At 38.4% G+C, this 18,052-nt stretch overlaps 1 protein-coding gene across 3 annotated transcripts in view; it reads left to right on the top strand.

Moving 5' to 3' along the window:
• The window catches only part of STK38L (serine/threonine kinase 38 like), a 48,850-nt gene extending 31,805 nt beyond the window's left edge, over nt 1–17,045 (top strand). For all 3 annotated transcript variants that reach the window (XM_083813191.1, XM_083813193.1, XM_083813192.1), the window contains 10 exons: nt 350–433; nt 3,437–3,560; nt 4,107–4,261; nt 5,132–5,234; nt 5,940–6,001; nt 6,889–7,006; nt 7,481–7,604; nt 9,834–9,929; nt 11,567–11,658; nt 12,898–17,045. In XM_083813191.1, coding sequence (XP_083669317.1) covers nt 350–433; nt 3,437–3,560; nt 4,107–4,261; nt 5,132–5,234; nt 5,940–6,001; nt 6,889–7,006; nt 7,481–7,604; nt 9,834–9,929; nt 11,567–11,658; nt 12,898–13,025 — 1,086 coding nt within the window. In that variant the 3' untranslated portion in view covers nt 13,026–17,045. The remainder of the gene's footprint in view (nt 1–349; nt 434–3,436; nt 3,561–4,106; nt 4,262–5,131; nt 5,235–5,939; nt 6,002–6,888; nt 7,007–7,480; nt 7,605–9,833; nt 9,930–11,566; nt 11,659–12,897) is intronic.
• Nucleotides 17,046–18,052: the final 1,007 nt, after the last annotated feature.

Genomic DNA, 18,052 nt, shown 5'->3' with positions numbered 1-18,052 from the left:
CCCCAACTGATGTTGCCCATGCATCCACACAGAAATGATAGATTTGCAGTTGCACAGCTCCTCTCTATAAAAGTCCTCCCTGCCCTGTGTCACATCATAGTTGTGCCTACTCCTGAATTTTAGCATACTCAGTCTCTCAGCTATGTGGAATTTAGTGTGCCTCCTAATTTTTTAAAACAATGACTGCTTCAACTATCTGTTCATCACTAGTGTTAGCTTTGTACATGTGCTTTTCAATGTTTAACAAAAGAACCTTTCCATGCCCACCAGTTTAGAGCCATCCTTATGTTCCACACTGGGGTTTAGTTTGAGGTAGATAGGATTGATTGGGTTATTTTTCTCATTAAAGGTACGTCTCGTTCAGAAGAAGGACACGGGTCATATTTATGCAATGAAGATACTACGAAAAGCAGATATGCTGGAGAAAGAACAGGTTTGTTTTGTATAGGTCCCCTAGCTTTCAAAGTTACTTTGCCTAGAAAATTGCCAAATTTCTCTTTGGCAGGTATTATTTAGTCGTGTTTTTCACTTCTGTAGCCCCAATAATTGTACTGCTGTCCAAGGCATCTATGGAGTTGCTAGCTCAGTACAACAGAGTAAGTAGAAGTTAGCATTCTTGAAAATGTTTTATTTACAACCAATTTGGAACAGCGATAGGATGGTGTTTTTTTCTTTTAGTCTCTTCCTTTATCAATGTGCACCTTATAGCACTTCTTTGTAAGACTACATTTCAAAGAAAATGCTTCTTGAAAAGCAATAATATGTCGAAGTAAAAACTGAGAATGCTTGATGTTTTCTTTTCATGCTCAGATACCACCAGGTGTCATCTTGTTTGTTGTTTGGCTTTGGTTTTGGTTTTGCTGGGTTTTGTTTTGTTTTTTTGGATCTTGAGATTGGAGGGTTTTTGTTTGTTTTGCTTTGTATTTTTTCTGCTTTTGCTCTGTAATCCAGAATTCACTGCAAATTCCTGATAGGACAAAGCAAGTCCTTTAGCAATATGAAGAACAGAAATCAAGTGTGGATGTCTCAAGCAAAAGTGCAGCTAGAGAAAGTTGGGGTTATTTAGCCTGGAGAAGAGAAGACTGGGGAGACCTTATAGCAGCCTTACAGTACCTAAAAAGGAGCCTAAATGAAAGATGGGGAGAGATTCTTAATCACAAAGTGTAGTGATAGGACAAGGAGTAACTGCTTTAAACTAAAAGAGGGTAGGTTTAGACTAGATATTAGGAAGAAATTGTTCACCCAGAGGGTGGTGAGGCCCTGGCACGGGTTGCGCAGAGAAGCTGTGGATGCCCCATCCCTGGAGGTGTTCAAGGCCAGGCTGGATGGGGCTTTGGGCAACCTGGTCTGGTGGGAGCTGTCCCTGCCCATGGCAGAGGGGTTGGAACCAGGTGATCTTTAAGGTCCCTTCCAACCCAAGCTGTTCTATCTTCCTTACCTGTCCAAACCCATCATTATTTCTTATGTTATCTTTCTCAGCAGTGGTACTAGGAGTACTACTACATTTTTTTTAAGTTATCCCAGGACAGACATTTTGTCTACTCAGCACTGTGCCCTGGATGTAGGGAAGCAGACGAGCATTATGTTCTGCCCCACAGCCAGGATGTGTGTGGTCTGCTGGCTGAAGCCCTGCCCTCATTTCATAACCTGATGTGGCAAGGAGGCTTAGATCACAGTCCACATTTAGTCTGTGACTGTAACGTTCCCTGGAGAGTATTTATTTGCTCTAACTTTCATTGCCTGGTTTGTTCAATGGGAAAGCATCACAGGACACAAATACAAGAAAGCTAGAACTTTCAAGCACGGTGGCACTGTGAGGTTTTTCTGGCTGCTTTTTAAGCAAGGTTTTAATGTTATAGTTTATAGCTACATTTAGAAGCAGAGGAGTGGAGGGTGGAAAGAAATCTTTTCTAATGAGAATATATGGAATAGATAGGGCTAGATAAATTAGAGTTGGAGTGTCTACTACAGAGAGGGAATCCATTGCCCTACAAAAAAGACACACATTAGAATGATGTTAGAACTGAGGAACAGATGCAGACTTTGCTTATTGGAAATATTGCTTAAATCTGGAATAATGGTACATACTTTCTTTCCAGAAGTCACTTTCTGGTATCTGAAATGTGAAAATCTTACAGCTTTCAAGAAATGTTTTTCCATGCAGATGTTTTTCATTTTCCTCCACAACTAGGGTACATTCTAGTAAAACACACACCCTTCCTCCTGTCTCTATTACTCTTAGTGTCCAGTGAATTCACGAGGTAGCAGCTCTCAGTATGTTTTTCAAAGACTCAGCTGGGACTGGAATATCTTAAGCATGGTCAGACATTCCCAAGCTCACTTGCCCAGGACCAACATCAGCAGCAGTGGTGAATGTATCAGTTCTGGGCCAGCTTTGTGCACATCGTTTGATGGAATTGCTCCATCTTCTCTTCCCTTTTCTTTCCCCCTCCTAAAATAGCCCATGGCCATTTTTTGCCCTCCTTGAATACTGGCCATTCAGCTCACTGCTACTTAAGGTCATCTCTGCAAACTGAGACTCATCCCAGCCCTTTTTCCCTTTGGTCGAGGTGTTTGCCACGTAGTTCAAGTAAGCTTCACCATGTACACAGGTAGGAGCAGTCTCCATGTACCGTTTGAAAGGGCTTCATGCACCATTAGTAGTATGTACAGTGTGGGTTTGGGAGCTAGATGATTGCGGTATGTCAGACATTTCACAATGCTGAAGAAATAAGGTTTTGCAGGAAGTAATTTAGGCATTCTGTCACTCTTGCAAAAGAGGATTCCACAGGCTTATCTTGCCAAGTTTAAACTGTGAAGTATTACTGTGAGGAAGCAGTTATTAACTCTTGATTTGTATATGTATATGAAAAGAATGATAAATTCTGACATTAAACGTTAAGTATCTACCATTTTACCTGTTAGTTCCTGCATTATTTAAGACAAACTCTGTTTTCTTCCAATAATTATGTCGATATCCGGATACTGAATTGCACATTAAATTTTTGTCTGAGTTTGCAATAGGGATGCTACCTTGCAGAGCTGGCCATCATAACAGAGCTTTTTTTTTTTTAATGCTCTTAGTTCATTTTAGGATACAGTAAAAATGGAATTGCAGTTTTCCACCAACTTCTTCAGTTCTGTCTGACAAACAGAAAGCTCAACAAGCCATATGTTTTCTTTCTAGATACCACTTTTGTGAAGTTATGTAAATAGTTATTTTCAATATTGAGTTAATTTCTGTGGGTTTTTGATGTGTGTTTTCTGAGGACTTTGTAGGGTCTAGTAAAAACTATGTAAAATAGGAGTGAAAAAAGTATGAAGAATATCTTCTTTGTGTAAAGATCATGAAAATACATTGTAGGATTAGGAATATAGCATGGCATTTGGTATTGAAATAACTAATTCTTTAATAACAGTATTAAAAAAATTTTAGGTGGCCCATATCCGTGCAGAAAGAGATATTTTGGTTGAAGCAGATGGAGCCTGGGTAGTGAAAATGTTCTACAGTTTTCAGGATAAAAGAAATCTTTACCTGATCATGGAGTTCTTACCCGGAGGTAAGTTATATGTTGTGTTGTTGCTAAGTGGTATAAGTACTTCTTCCTTAGCTTTGTTGTCAGCACTCTAAAAGTGTAGAAACAAGCATGCTGTGTAATTTGTGATAGCATAAATTTTAATGATGTTTTAAGTGAAGTCCCAGTAACTTAACCTTTCCTGATTTGTAGGTGAAGGGGAATGATTATTGGAAGATGTTAAAATAGACTTGGATTAAATAATAATTCTAGTCCAATGTTCTGCTTTTTACTGACAAAGCTAGAAACAGTTTAAAAAAAAAGTCACTCTTGATTAATTTTTGTGCAATACATATATTATGCATTAAAAAATTGCTGCATCATTCAAGGCTATCCAATTAGAATTCCTATTTAGGGTTGCAACAATTTTACACCCAGTGTGCAGAAAAAGTATGTTGGGTTTGTAGGTCCTTGCAGTAATAGTTCTATAATTAGTAGCTATAATGCTAGTTACAAGTTTAAATTTGGAATCTAATGGGGTTTCACCATTAAAATGTTCTGATTTATAAGGTGTATTTTTTTTTTGATTAGGTGACATGATGACCTTGCTCATGAAGAAAGACACCTTATCAGAAGAAGAGACACAGTTCTACATTTCTGAAACCGTGTTGGCCATAGATGCTATTCATCAGCTGGGATTCATCCACAGGGATATTAAACCAGATAACCTTTTGCTGGATGCTAAGGCATGTGGTGTGCACGTAAACTATCTATGCTTTAAACATCTCAATCTGCAGATAATGCCATTCACAGTGGTGCTAATCACTGGGAAACTGTAGCGCCATACCACTGATTTAAACTAGCTGGAATAAAGACAGAAAATGGTTGCTATCTTTTTCTTGTAGAACTTCACTACACTTAAAGCAAAACTACCCTTGTGGGTTTTTTGTTTTGTTTCTTTTTCTTTTTTCCTCTTTTTGTAGTTGGAAAGCCTTGTAAGTGTGGGGAGACCCACTCAGGGCGTCCAGATGCTCGAATTCATACACATGAAAAACTGGTATAGTTTGTTACTTCAAGAAGAAGGAAAGCATGAAACATTCAGACAACACTAAATAATCAGTTCACTTCCTGCAGTTATCTCATTTGTTTTATTGTCCGCTCATGAGTGGGAGCAGTCTGTCCATTTGACTGACTTGTAGTAAGCCGTGAAATGGACCCACTAAGTATCATACACAAGCCTGTAGAATGTCTAGCACTGATCTCTAGAAACCCAATTAAAACTAGGTTAACATCAAAACAATAATTTTGTGCTGGAGGCTTTCTCAGTCTCAGTGCAAAACAAAACCAAGTAAACTAGCTGTACTCAGCTGTTGCAGATGTAGTTATTCCTAGGAATTACGCCCTTTTTAGAGAAAACACACTCTCCCAGTACACCAAGAATCACACACTATTTGCCTGCTTTCCGTGGATTAGGTAGTCCTGTGCAAGTCCATCATTCACACATGGCCTAAGAAGGCAAGTGCAGTTATGAAAACAACTTTTTTTTTTTTGAAAAAAGTTTCTTTCTAAAAAGTTCTTTCTAAATTATGTTTTTTATCTTATTTGGTGTTTTTTAGGGTCATGTAAAACTGTCTGATTTTGGGCTATGCACAGGTTTAAAGAAAGCTCACAGAACTGAGTTCTACAGGAACCTTACACACAATCCTCCAAGTGACTTCTGTAAGTATAAGGTGTCCTAGGTAAACATTTAAATAGTTTTGAGCTTCAGCTATACCACATCATACTTTATTTCTGCTGGGTTAAACACAGTTGGTCAGGCTGAGTGCATTTAGTTGGATAACTGGAAATGCATGTTCCCCATGACATGGAAGCATTTCACAGGAAAGAAATTGTTTTATGCAGTGCTAATGTGGTTTTGTACACTTGTATACAGACACAAATACATGTAGCGTGACTATATTTTAATGCATTTTTCATAACAATGTTACTGAAGTTACAGAAATGAATGCTCTTCCAGATCAAATATGGATTTCATGTGCTGACTTACTGAGGACAGTGACAATCACTACAAACCTTAAAAGAGTAGAGCTGTTCATCTCTATGCCATGGCGACACTTAGACATTAGGATTTTATTGCATAAACATAAAATTCTTCTGCAGTTCTCAGATTCTTCACTTGTTGTTTAGAAAAAATCAGCAAATGCTAATTTAGAATTGCCAATCACATGTCCTACTGATGTGATTCGCAGCCACAAATTGGACAGTAGTTACTCATCCTTTTTTTGTCTCCACTGAAAATCAAGTATTTATTTCTAGAAAAAAAGCATTCTTAAGATATAAAATCGTTATCCTTTGAAGACAAAATGTTATTAGTCTTTTACTTCACAAATGCATTCTTTATCTAATAACTATTCTCTAAATTAGCATTTCAGAATATGAACTCAAAGAGAAAAGCAGAAACGTGGAAAAAGAACAGGCGACAGCTGGTAAGTTAATAACATCATGTATATATATATTTTTAACTATTTACATAAAGCATTAAATAAAAACGTGGCATTAATGCTACTGGTTTTGTTGTTTTGTTTTTTAAATCTGTAAGGCCCTCATCTGTTACAGTTGTAGCTCTTTTCAAACTCCATGAATTCTAATCAAATCAAATTGTTTCATTTGTTTATTTTCAGAGCTGTGACTAGCAAGGCACTGCTCTTCTTTATGATTTTGTTTCTCTCACAAGCATCTTGACTAACTAATCTCAGGTGTCAGCAGCCACTTAGCAAAGCTGTATCTTGAATATGTCTCCTAGACTGAGGCTGTGTGTTTGAATTCAAGTTTAATTCCTGCAGTTCAGTACTGCAAGATGAGTAGCTGCATGATTCTTTTTCAGAGAATTGCAGAGGAAAAACTTGTTTGGTCTCCCGCTGAATGGGAATATTATGGAAAGGCACTGAAGTGGTACAGCAGGGGTTTATAATGCAGAGTGGCCAAGTAATAAAGGGTGTTCTGGCATTAACTAAAGCAAACTGAAGCATCTGTCAGCCATGGCATTTCAGAGTTTCAGCTCTGCTTGTGATTTTCACTGAACAGTAGTTTGTAAAAAACATCAATTGCAAGTTGTGCAACTTTTTATTTTTTCCTCCATACTTAGGAGGATGATTTCCGTTTACTTTCAAGGTTCAAGGTTCTCTCTGCATCTGTGTTTTCTCATGTAAAAGAATAATCTTCTTGGGATTTTAGATATTGTGAATTGTCAGATTCAGTATTCTTGTCCATCCAAAAAACAAGATACTATATATGAATCCCCAGGAAAAAAAGTTTTGCAAAGTGGAAAAAAGGTAGCATTAATTTTTAAAAGAACTTATTCATTTTTTTCCAGGCTTATTCTACTGTTGGGACCCCAGATTATATTGCACCGGAAGTATTTATGCAGACTGGGTACAATAAACTCTGTGACTGGTGGTCTTTGGGAGTGATCATGTATGAAATGCTAATAGGTACGTTAAAGACTGCAGCCATAAGAATCATTCAGAGGATTCAAAGGTAACAGGGTCTGTTAGTTCACCTAGTATGATCTGTATAGTGCAGGTAATAGGATTTTATTTACTACTTCCTGAAGTGAGCCCCAAACGCTGCTTGCAGAAAACTTTAAAGTCCTCCCATCTTTCCAAGAAGACAGCAAGAGGTAATGCCTCAGTTAGTAGTTCCAGTGAATAACTAACTATTCACTATTAAATGCTTCTGAGGTTTTGTTTTCTTACCTGATAGTACCAAAATCAACTTTTAATGTAGTACTATAAAAGAGAACTTTTGGCTCCCACAACATTTTAGATCTGGGAGCCACAGTAGCAAAAGCAGAGCCAAGGGAGGGCCAGCAGCTAGCATTTATTGTTACTTCAGACAGTGCTCCCCCCTTGACAGTCTCCTACTCTGGGAAAAGCTTGTTCTTTTTTTTTTTAATGTTTGTGCAGGGTATCCACCTTTCTGTTCAGAAACACCGCAAGAAACTTACAGGAAAGTTATGAATTGGAAAGAAACGTTGGTATTTCCTCCAGAGGTGCCCATTTCAGAGAAAGCAAAGGATTTAATTCTAAGGTCAGTAATAAAAGCCCACTCCTAGCTACTCACCCAGACATAGTCATCTTCCATTAACTTAACTTTCTGTTCTGCATGAAGGAAGCTCTAGACTGGGGGGAAAATTGGTTTCTTCTGTGTCGCCTTCCTTGATGAATTTTTCAGTCTTTTTCCTTTTGCCATCTGTTTAGCATGAAGGAATAAGCTGTAGTGATCTTGATTTGTACTGCTGCGTTAAGAGAAAGAGAACACTGGGGGAGGGGGAAAAAAAAGTGATTGACCCTTATTTTTTTTCCCCTCAAAGGGACTCAGAAAACAACCACTCACCAACATTTTTAACAGTAAAGGAAACATTTGGATGTTCTGGATTTACTCATGTTTTCCAAAACGCTAGTTTTTAATCCATTCAGCTTGCACTGAAGTTTTGTGAGGGGTTTTGATATCAAGGTCAGGCAGAAATGCTCTGTTTTCCTGATAGATTTGGAGGGGCAAATGCTTTATGGCCTTAATGTGTTATTTTGTTTTGTTTTTAAATATAGTATTACAAGCTTACACGATTTTGTTACAGGCAAAAAGGGGACTATACTTTTATAGGCAGGGCTAAGAGCTAGAATTTATTGCAGACAAAGCTAAAGTTTTATTTTTGTGGATATGGATAAAACCCAACTAAAATAAGGTCAAGTTCAGACAAAGCCTGAGACCTGGTCTGGCTAACTGTTATTACAAAGTTTGAGGTCTATTATTAGTACTTGGCATCCACCACCTGGCTGGACTATAGTAGAAATAGGAGCAGTTATTTCCCAAGTGTCGCTACCACAAATAAAAGAACATTACAGTCTATAATTGGAGACAGTTTTATAGCCTGACTTGCTACATTACTAAAATCCTTGCAGAAGATTTCACTAAGCAGTGAGAAGATGACCTTTTTTGTATTGAGGTGTACATGATGTGAGAAGTGCCTTGTGAATCTGGATGGTGAGATTGTATGGAGAGAGATATAATAGCAGGATGACTAAATCACTTATTAGAGGCTCTGCACATTCAAGCAAGCAATACTTCATGTAATGAAGGTCAGTTCACTTAAAGAGCGCCAAGAGGCCCATGTCCACTTCCAGTAGGTTGATGGGGACTCCACACTTGGCAAAATCAAGCTTTGTTTCACATGGATATGTTTTCCTCCGTTATTGTAAACCTCCCTCTGTGTTACTTCTGACACCTTTTGCCATCCTCAAAGAGACTCTGCAAGGACAGTGTAAAAATATAAAGCAATTACATCTTTGCAAAATGTAGCTAGGGCTTAATGAACTCCTAGGCTAAGCATTGGCATGCTTACTATCTCCTTGATGAAATGCTTAAGAGTCTTTTCCAGTCAGATAGGCATCAGTCCAAAGGAGAAGAGAGTCAGCCTTTGCTGCTCCCTGGTACAAATCCCTGATGTCACCAAGGTGCTATTTGAGAACCTCCTCCTCCCTCTTTTTTTCTTCAGGGTTTTATCCTTTTCCTTGTTGGTGTTTATCCTTCTGCCTACCTCAGCTGGTAACTGTCCCCATCTCAAGAGTCTTATCTCTGTCTTCATTTTCACCTTTCTTATCGTGTCTCTACAGACTCTCACAGCTTCTTCTCTCAGATTGAGAGTTTATTCAGGAGTCTGAGCCAAGACTGTGCAGTTGGACCATATCAGAGAGAGGCCTTGGGTCTTCATGCCACCAGCACCTAGACCTCTGAGGGGAGGGAATTTGGAATGACGGGGAGAGTAGGGTATTTTTTGGACATGGCATGTTCTGAATTTGTGTTGGCTCACCTTACTTCCAAAATGTCACGTGAGAGTAGTCTTCTATCACATGGTGTCTATGTTCCTATTAGTTTGACTTTAAAACATGGATTTTAAATAGTTGAGAATGTGCAAAGGAGTTTTCAGTAGTAGGGACATAAGAGTTTCTATTCCAAACTAATCTTGCAAGACTAGAACATGCAGTAACTTTTAACTAAACTTGAAGATCGGAATATCATTAGAAAAGGTGCAAGTTACTGTCATCATGACCTTCATTTTTGGGAATGTTAACAATATTCTACTTCTGCTATTTCCCCTCATCTCCTAGATGCAATGGGCTACTTTTACGTTACTTGGAAAATACAGCAATTTAAAAGAACTTGCTCAAATTCCTGATATAGGATACCATGGCACAGTTATTCGCTGTTGCTTCTCTCTGCGTTTATTGTAATATTCTCTTTATTTTTCCACCTTTTCAGGTTTTGTACTGACTCAGAAAACAGAATTGGTAGTAATGGAGTAGAGGAAATAAAAAGTCATCCATTTTTTGAAGGCGTGGACTGGGGACATATCAGGTACATATGTGTATACATATATATACATACATATTCTATAGAGAGCATAGCAGCCATGAAAGCAAAAATTTCATGCACTACGATGGCAAGAATAATTCTCTTCAATTTACCTCTTATTTTGAAATGCACTACTGGCAATAGCGCGTGACAGCCAAGGTTTTCAGGCTGTGCTGTAATTCATAGATCTGATCAGAGTTTACTGTCCTGAGATTTCTCAGGTTGGCCCAGATTGCCCAGGATAGAAAAAAAAAATGTGGTAGAGTGGTCAAGTTATTCCTGATTTATGCTCTGATATTGTCAGAGAGCTCCTCTTCCATCAGTAATGGGAAATGCAGCTGTTGCTATAATTAACTATTTTTTGTAATAGGAGCAAGAGAAAAGCAAACTCTGCCCCAAAAATGCAGGGGAAATAGATGAATGAAGACGAAAGGCAGCAAGTAGGAGGAAAATGCAGGGTATGTCTTTGCACCTGAGGGAACCGGTATGTCTACAGGGCGCTGGGCAGAGGCACTGACTCACCTCAGAATGGCAGCCTCAGTGGCATAAATTCTGCTGGCCAAGCCTGGGTAGAGGCCCTGCCGAGGCAGCCATACCAGGTCTAGCCTGAGCTTGTGCGTGCAGATGCTGAGCTACATCTGTGTGTACATGCAGTGGTAGCACCTTCAAAGCAGACTTTGGGCACACAGATGTTTTCAGCTACAGTAATAGCTACTCTTCAGCCCTTCTTAATGCTTGAGGTAGTCTGCTCTTTCAGGAATACTGCACTTTTGCATATGAAAATCCACACAGTGGGCGTGTGATTGTCCAGCTCATGTACTTCTCATTTCTTCTGTTGTGGAAAGAAAGCTTCATGTAACTTATCTTTTCAGTGTGGGAAACATTAATGAGCAGCAACAGCAGTGACTTACCTGTTCATGCCACATTTGGCAATGTGGCAAAAGGGTTTCCCCATTCCACCCAGAAGTGGATTTAATTGTAATTGTAATAATCAGAGCTGTAATAATTTTACAGCTGTAAATTAATAACTCCCCCACAGTGCCATGTTCCAGTTTGAATGCTTTTGTGGGACAGATCACTGAAGTAACTCCAAAAGCTACCTTAAAACTTTTTAAAGGACTGTGTGATTGTTAAGCTAATAAATCAGTAACGTGTGACTCAACTCATTTTGGATGAGAGATACTGACAACTGAGCATCAGAAATGGGAGCTACAGTCAAAAGGTGTTTGGATGAGTTCCAGGCTGATGGGTACTGGAATTGTAAAGCAACATGTCTAATGGCTTCAATTGCGAGTAAAATCCTGCTTGGCTGGGTAGGCAGGATTTAAGAAATGAAGGTAACCACTGTGGTTCTTGGTGACATCAAAGATAGTAATAGCTGTATAGCAGATGAGTGTGGAATGCTGTTTCAGCTAATGGAAAAGCATGTTTTCCCCAAGTTTGCCAAGAAGATGCTAATGCTAGATAGGAAATTAATGAACGTTGCCATGATGTCAGAAAGTAGACAGGCCAGATGCATCTCTCATGGAAGCTTTGTGCTTTAAATTACAAGGATGTTGTAACTGTAAAAAACTAAGTTAAAAGAAATGGAACTTAATGTATCTTTTTTTTTCTTACTATTCTTTTATGTCTATCTACAGGGAAAGACCAGCTGCAATCCCTATAGAAATCAAAAGTATTGATGATACATCCAACTTCGATGAGTTTCCTGAATCTGATATTTTACAGCCAGGTGAGACTGCCACTGTAAATTCCAAATTTCTATCTATAATGTGCCAGAATGCTTCATGGGTTCGTTCATTCTTGTTGTTTTTATTAACTTTTCTGATGTCCTAGTCAAGGTAATATATAGAGGCTTGATCTAGAGATTCTCTTTCAAAAACAAATTTAAACGTATGACTTCTCATAGCTTCTACTTCCTTAAAACTTTAGTGGAAAAAAAGATTGGAACAGTTAAGTATATTAATGAAAATGGTTTGCATATGTAGTGAGCGCCAAAAGCAGTACAGTTTTCTACCATATAGTCTGTCTAAAAAAATTCTGATAAAAACAGTCTGCACTGATTTGCTTTTGACCTTTAATTTTTTTTTTTTAGTTTTATGCCAAACAGTGCCTCTCCAGTGCCTGTTAGCTATTCCCGTATTTAGGTAACACCAAGTGCATTTGTATTGGTTTTGGCATCTCAGACCCACTGTATAACTGAAAATGTACATCTAGATACCCAAATACAAACTTGGAGATCAGCATTTTTGGCAACTAGAGTTGAAAATGCTGTTGTAGAACTCTAAAAGCAGCAACCTGAGTGCTGAATATAGGAGCCTTCTGCAGTGAATGTCAGTGTTCAGCACACTAGCTGTGCGGGCTGCTCACAAAATAAAACGTGACTAGATCTCCCGCTAGCTATATGAGCCTCGCAGAAGCTATAACCAGGCAGAAGGCCTAGAAAAGGAACATGTGCTTCATGTATGTAGTTCTCTTGGGAGAACCTGGATAAAACTTTCTTCTGTTTGTGGTGAGGATAACACCATGTGTATTCCTGCATTCGTTGTGCATGGAGCATTCTAAATGTTTTGTTTCTTTTAATTATATACGCCATAGTTGTTTAAGAGGTTCCTCTCAATGTATGGGAGCTTATGGTATATACACATACAGAAGAAAATAACCATTAACAAACAAAACCAAACTTCTTTCACTTCAGAGATGCACGCTGAAATTAAGTGACTATTAAGTCACTTATTAGTTACTTTTTAAACTACTTTAAACTAATGTAAGTAACACTTATATTAATGACAGAAGGCAGCTGACCTGATTAGAAACAGGATTTTTTCAAGGAATTTCTGATGAGTAGGGAAATACAAGTTCAGGACTGTTGATGTGTGAAAAGTCCTTTCAGAAACAACACTGTTTTTAATTGTGTTTTGTTGTTTGTTTGATTGATTGATTGATTTTTACTTTTGTATCTGAATTCTAGTGCCAAACACAACGGAGCCTGACTACAAATCCAAAGACTGGGTTTTCCTCAATTATACCTACAAGAGGTTTGAAGGGCTCACGCAGCGTGGTTCGATCCCTACCTACATGAAAGCTGGGAATTTGTGAAACAAAACCCAGACCCACAGAAGAAATAAAAACACAAACCTCAGGTAGTTGCATCACCAGACCCGCTTGGCGTTAGTTATCAACACATTGACTGGTGCGCATCAATTTCACAAGGAAATTCTACAGGATTAGGATTTCTAAGACTACTACAGGAATTAGTTGGCAGTGCCAGCTGGCTTTTTTCTTTTTTTTTTAATATTTGAATATTTTTGTTAACTTTATTATACAAAGGTACTGGAATAAAAGGAACGTACATCCCTTTGTAACTGCACTGCCTATGTGTGTATAATGGTTAATTATGCCTCTCTGTCCTGTGGCTTTGTTTGTACTGTAAACTGTCTAATCCACCCAGGAGTAAAACACATCATTTTACGCAGTATTGTTATCATACTGCTTACCTAGTGGGTTTTAGATATGCAGTATTAAAAAAAAAAAAAAAAAAAAAAAAAAAACATTGCCCACGTTTTCAAAATTCTCTGAGCAGTTGCTTAAGGGTGTTCCAGTTGTGGTCTGCAGATATACCCCATGAGTGTGGCAATATTGGATTATTCTAAATAGCAGTGTCCTGTGGGGCCTACTTGTACCCTGCCTAGCCTCGTTGCTCCCCGCTGGAGGGTTTTGTGAGCAGATTGTCCCTTTTTGTGGGGGATGTGGGGCAGGAAGATGGTCCCTGTGATCTGTATAGTGACATTTCTGCTTTAATTGATAATTAATGGGTCCTATCACTGAAGATGATGATACTGTTCATGATGATGATACCTGTTGACAACTTCAGAAGAAAAAAGGGAATCTGAGTAACAATGACAAAAACTTTTAACAGATTTGTTTTTTCCATTACCAAGTTCTGAAAATATGGCAGTTTTCAGGATTGCATTTCAGCCTCTGTTGGAAGGCAGATAATCTTGCTGTTGAGAATTTAAAATATCCTTTTCTGTGCGAGAAAAACTTATCCTAGAGAAGTGATCAAATGGCTGCTTTTTCTTTTTCATCTCCCTAAGAAGTTCCAAGAAGGGATGCTGTTGCACCCTTTCCTTTCCAGGATACCTGTAGCAGCCTCTGCTGAACCAGAGGAAATGGAGTGCCCAGCTGGACTCACTCTTCTGTGGGCTCCAGCTTTTTCTAGCGTCTCTTCCTAATGTGGACCATGGGATTATAAGGGATCAGCTGAGTCTTCTGAAGCCCAGTTACCAGGAACCACGAACAACTGCGACTGAACCAGGCAGAGCACCTACACCTGTTCTCCCCACTCTGCAAGATGGTGACAAACTGACAGTAGAGAGGGGTCTCCTTCCCCTGGGTCAAGGAAACCGAAGCAGAAAACTGTGTACTGGCTATGATTTTCTTCCTCAGCTACATCCCTGCCTGTACTAGCATATTATCTGCAGTACTTTGAATCTATCACAATACAGCGGAAAACTTTGGTATCATTTTCTGATTACAAAAGAGACTTACGGCAATGAACAATTCACCAGTAATTCAACGAGCAGAATCACTGTCACTGCCTTCCTCCTTTGAACACAAATGAAAGGCATTCTAAAGCCCCCACAACACCCATCAGAGTGAAGCACAGGATGTTTTGGCACGTGGCAGGGAAGACTCCATTAGACTGACTTTTACAGCAAAATGGAAGTGACTATTTATAAAGCTTTTACAGAAATATTTATTGCTGTTAGGCACCATGGTATGTTCTGAGCTGTTCAGCTGTTCTGAATTATTTGTATGCTTCAAAAACGTACTTTGGAGTGTTCATCTGTTGCATAAAAGTCAATTTACCAGAAAAATTTCTGTGCATCAGCAGCTTACTGACAATGTATGTAGTCTTCCCTGATCCAACAGCTGCTAATTTCTTCAAGGCCTTCAGTGATGCCTTTCCTCCAATACTTTATCTTCCTTCAAACATCTAACATCTGCTACTTATGCTGCTTTTCTACAAAAGAAATAGCGTTCAGTTCATCAAAGAAGAGTATCCAGTGCTTCAGGGCCCACCCAATTTATAAAGTCAGATTATGGCTGAGCTAAACTTTGCCTAAATGTTCAATTTAAGTGGGAACAACTATGTGATCTCCTAGTTTTTCTTCACAAACCTTGCACTAATTAACACCTCTTTACTGCTCCTGGGACAAGATCCTTCAGAAATTCTCTGGTGTTGTCTTTAGCCATGTCAATGCAATGTAGTGAAGGTCAACTGTGTCCATCCAGAGACTGTCCAAAGCCAGTAACTTAAATCCACCTTTTTATACTTTTGCATTTCTTTCTGCCACTGGCATAGCAGCTTCTGAGGCTTCTGAGAAAAGGAAATTCCTTTCCTGACATTCAGTCCCTTCTACAAAGATGGGGGAGATTGGGCAGAATATATACAAGATGCAGACTTTGCCTCAAAGGGTACTGCTATTCAAAAAAGATTTTTTCTTAGTTTTAATTTCCAATCTCATTCATGGGGTCACTATATGCACCAGAAGTGGAATTCTTGTGAACAACACATTTCAAAAGACCGCAGTTACTTTGCTAAGACAAGATCAATTTCATGGAAACTGCAAATGCTCAGTAATACTGTTTTTTTTTTTCCTGCAGGGTTTGCAGGAGGGAGATAAATACACTCTTAATTTAAAGCTATCTAATAAACGATGTCTGTACATACTCACTGGTTTACAAACTTGGGAAACAGCTGAACCCTTATATTCATAACACTAAAGATAATACGCATTTAAAATTGCAGATAATTAAACATATCAGTGCTCACATAGGAGTTGTATCCTTCAGGAAACAGCCTGCAGCCTATTTAGCATAAACTCCTGTATTGTGGTAGTTGAATTTATTTCTTTGAAAACAATTATTTTAATCAATAAGTCAAGTCCAACAAAATGTTAACTACTGCTTTTAGGATTATAGACTTTTTTATTTTTTTTCAAAGGTAAAACTGTGACACTATAATAGATTAAAAAGAACAGAAGGTTAATCTACACTGGCTTTCAAAAAATGGAAGTGCAACATATCGTTTTGCTTTATTTTTGTCTTATTCCTTTGGATGGTCATTTGTCTTTTTTTATTTTTTTCTCCTTTGGTGTTGTTTGTCACTGTGCCATTTATTTTTCTTATTCTTGGAGTACCAAAGATCCTGAAATGGCTTGATGATTGCAACCATGTGAAAATTTATTTTGTGGAAGTATGATTTGTTAACTTTTGTTGAAATGTGGAATTTTGTAAGCAAATTCTTATCAGAGGTTTGCTGGGAATTTAACCTATTCCAGTAGGGAAAACCTGAGTGCATCAATGGAAGTAGTGAGCCTGAATCTAAATTCTGGATCTGAATACGCTGAAACTGGGGAGGAAGTTTGAATTAGAAAACACATCTGAGCTTTTGCACTTTGTTCCATCTCTAATCAGCATGAATGCGTGGCCTTAGGTATAGGACATATGCAGAGGTTCATTCACTTGCAAAAGGAGTTAAAATAATAAAAAAAAAATTGCCAGCATTCACAAATCAAATATTGTTGATACTGCATTTGCACTGTTAAATTTGCCTTGCTGGAGTGTTACATGTTAGTTTTATAGGTCAATTGTTAAACAGCTGAGTGGTTGGATACAGTATGGAATAATAGCATCTGATATGGGTGAATTCACCAAAGTGCAAAGGGGCTTGCTGAAAGCTCTCCACACTACTAAGAGAAATGGGCATAAGCAGTACAAAGGGTGTTGTGTCGGCTCCTTGTAACAAGGTGACTTTCCTCCTCTGCAACAGCAAGTAGGGAATACTGCAGTTTAGCCCAGTTATACTCTAATGCTTAGGAAGTGCTCTCACTTTTTCAATATGAGCAATTACAAGCATTGTAACATACTGTACCTTGTCCTTTTAATGTTGATATATTACAGCAGCTCGTTCTTGGAGTCAAAATGGCAACTGCTATATTTTTCCTAGACTGTTTCATTAGTTGTGGTTGGGAAGGTTACATAGAAGCATTATAAAATTTATATGAGGCTTTTTACAGCATTTGAAAATAAAAGTAGCATTCTTTTTGTAAAGTTGCAGTTTTTTATTTATTTTTACAGTAACGTGCTGGGTTTGTTTCTTTTCCAGAATGGGAGACATCTAGGGAATTGAAACACTGTTTGGGGGGGCGGGTTTCATTGTCAGTGGAATTGAAGATGAGAATGCACGTCACTATTCTCAATCAGATGTACAGAGAGCGAGAATTACCTGACAGGTACCAACTGCAGTCACATGAAGCTGCTTCTAAAAGGGCTACCGCTCTTCACAGGAGGCTTCCATCTGGAAGATGGAAGATGATCTCCCTGGAGATCATAATTTAGTCAAGAAAGGCTTCCATGGACAGTTGTTCTTCAATTAATCTCAGAAACGTTTTTGTCCTATTGTTCCCAATTCCTTACTGTGTTTAGAGCAGTGGCAGCAGATGCAGTTGTTAGGCATTAATGTAAAACATTATATTGAGGTGAGCAGCTGAAAGCAAAGCTTCCCGCTGAGTAGCCCTCCAGTGAATAACAGCCCTCCTCTGCTCAAGAATCACTGCTCTCAGTAAGCTGATGCAATTTGAACAGGATCTTACAAATTCTATTTAATGCAATTACACTTTTCTTCCGGTAACCAGATGTTATCTTGCACTGAGCTACATCTCGTAAGGAACTGCAGGCTTGGTTCTTTTTCTCCTTGCATTTCCAAATTCAGTATTTCTCAAAAATACAGCACCTTAAATATAAAGGCTATACCTTCAGCATATGCAAATATGTTTTTTCTAAGTCGACCACTCAAGAAAATAGTATATAATTTAGTGTTTATAAAACATACTGCAAATATGTCGTGCTTTTTTCTTTTTTTTTTTTTTTTGTACAGAGTGTGCCTTGTAACCAAAATGATTATGCTTTGGACAATAAAATGTCTTTCTGACAATCTTCCTATGAAAAGAGAAGGAAGGAATATTCAAAACCTTCTGTCTTGCTAAGGGGTGTGATGACAGTAGTGGTTTCCAGCTCTGGACTAGACAAGGGTGGATTTGCAGTTCAGGCAGTGCTTA

Source organism: Anser anser, assembly GCF_964211835.1.
Source record: "Anser anser genome assembly, chromosome: 1".
Lineage (NCBI taxonomy): Eukaryota > Metazoa > Chordata > Aves > Anseriformes > Anatidae > Anser > Anser anser.
The sequence above is the reverse complement of the archived record's forward strand: the minus strand, read 5'-3'. Positions and strand labels throughout refer to the sequence as shown.